This window comes from Nicotiana sylvestris, chromosome 1 (assembly GCF_000393655.2).
Source record: "Nicotiana sylvestris chromosome 1, ASM39365v2, whole genome shotgun sequence".
Taxonomy (NCBI): domain Eukaryota; kingdom Viridiplantae; phylum Streptophyta; class Magnoliopsida; order Solanales; family Solanaceae; genus Nicotiana; species Nicotiana sylvestris.
The window spans coordinates 149519676-149521713 of NC_091057.1; the positions used below are offsets into that span (position 1 = coordinate 149519676).

The 2038-nt window shown below is 38.7% G+C and overlaps 1 protein-coding gene across 1 annotated transcript; it reads left to right on the forward strand.

The window, feature by feature from the left end:
- Positions 1-393: 393 nt before the first annotated feature.
- Positions 394-1727, forward strand: LOC104213651 (pentatricopeptide repeat-containing protein At1g08070, chloroplastic-like). The gene is made up of 3 exons (XM_070154878.1): positions 394-824; positions 920-1113; positions 1180-1727. The coding sequence occupies exons 1-3, from the start codon at positions 394-396 to the stop codon at positions 1725-1727; spliced, it is 1173 nt and encodes a 390-aa protein (XP_070010979.1).
- Positions 1728-2038: the final 311 nt, after the last annotated feature.

Genomic DNA, 2038 nt, shown 5'->3' on the forward strand with positions numbered 1-2038 from the left:
ATGTTTTCTATATTAGCTACAATTCCCTATCGCAATTTTGGAACTATTACTAAATAAATCATGAGAAGTCGACAAAAATATCTGTCACGAAAATTTTAAATTCGCAAATCGCAACCAATGTGAAAATCCATAAGATTTCAAATATACGATTATTTCATGCATTCTGTGACATATTCTTCTCTTGCTAATCCTGAATATTTTTGTTAATTATAGAAATAATCTGCTCTCATGCAACCAAGTGAAGCAATATCTGCTGAGCATGTGCATCACTTCGCGCGCCTCCTTTCAAACTGCATCCGAACTAATGATCTCAAGCTTGGGAGACTCATACACTCCCGTCTGATCAAGACGGCATTAACCTTTAACACATTCCTCGCCAACCGTCTAATATACATGTACTCTAAATGTTGTTCCATAGAGTATGCGCAACAGGCCTTTAATGAACTGTCAGACAAGAACGCCCAATCTTGGAACACAATGCTGTCAGCTTACTCTCAAAAGGGTCTTTTTGAGAAAACCTTCCAGCTGCTCGATGTAATGCCTGATCCAAATGGTGTGAGCTTTAACTCAATCATTTCAAGCTTAACTCATCACGGGTTCTCTAGAAAAGCTATGGGGTTTTTCAAAAGAATGCAAACTCAATGTGGGAATGGATTTTTGATTGATGAGTTCACGGTTGTTAGCGTGGTAAATACTTGTGCAGGTTTGGGTGCATTGAACTTGTTGCGTGAATTGCATGGGTTTGCAACTGTGATTGGTGTGAGATTTAATCTTGTGGTTTGTAATGCACTTATTGATGCTTATGGGAAATGTGGCAAACCCGAGTACTCTTATTCTATTTTCTGTCAAATGCGCGAGACTGATGTATTCTCGTGGACTTCGCTGTTGGTTGCTTATATACATGCATCTAGAATGGCAGATGCGTGCTCACTTTTTTATCATATGTCGATCATAAATGTGGTGGCTTGGACTGCTCTGGGTTTGCGCAAAATGGAGAAGGAGATAAGGCTTTGTGTACTTTCAAGGAAATGCTGGAAGAAGGTATTGTACCGCGTGCATCCACTTACGTTGGTGTCCTAAGTTCTTGTGCAGACATACCTCTTATTGAAAAAGGTAAGCAAGTTCATGGACACATTTTTAGATGTACATGTTTAATTGATTTGTATAATGTTTTTGTAGTTAATGCTTTGGTTGACATGTATTCTAAATGTGGAGACATGATATCTGCTATGAGATTGTTTGAGAGGTTAGATGGGAAGGATCGAGTTACTTGGAACTCGATAATAAATGGATTTGCTCAAAATGGGAATGGAGTGATGTCTTTGTTCATGTTTGAGAAAATGATTGAAATAGATACAACGCCAAATCATGTAACTTTTCTTGGGGTTTTATCTGCCTGTAGCCACTGTGGTTTATTATCTGAAGGATTTCAATATCTCCATTCAATGGAGAGGAAATATGATATAGTACCCCAGTTGGATCACTATGCCATCTTGATTGATTTACTTGGACGGAAGAATATGCTTGGAGAAGCTGCGGATTTGATCAAGAGAGCTCCTTGGGGAAGAGACAATATTGGAATGTGGGGCGCACTTTTGGGTGCTTGCAGTTTACATGGGAACTTGAAACTTGCTAGAAGGGTGGCAGAAGATCTATTTGAGCTGGAACCTGATAATGCTGCCAGGTATATTATGTTATCCAACATCTATGCAGCAGCAGGAAGGTGAGGTGATGCCCGCACTCTGCGAAGGTACATCTATGACAGAGGATTGGTGAAAGAAATAGCTTATAGTTGGATTGAGATAAACAATATCAGACATAAGTTTATCGCTAAAGACAAGTCCCACAGTCGGTTAGAAGAAATAAAAGAGTTGCTGCTTAAACTCGTAGATCCAATGAAGGATGTTGGATACATATTTCAAATTGAATGCTCATACTTTCTTGTAGATGATGCATTTTGTTGACATAATTGAAACAGGTAGTAACCATGTATAACAGTTTCTAATTTAACAATTAATATGAGCTCTGGTGGTTGGTT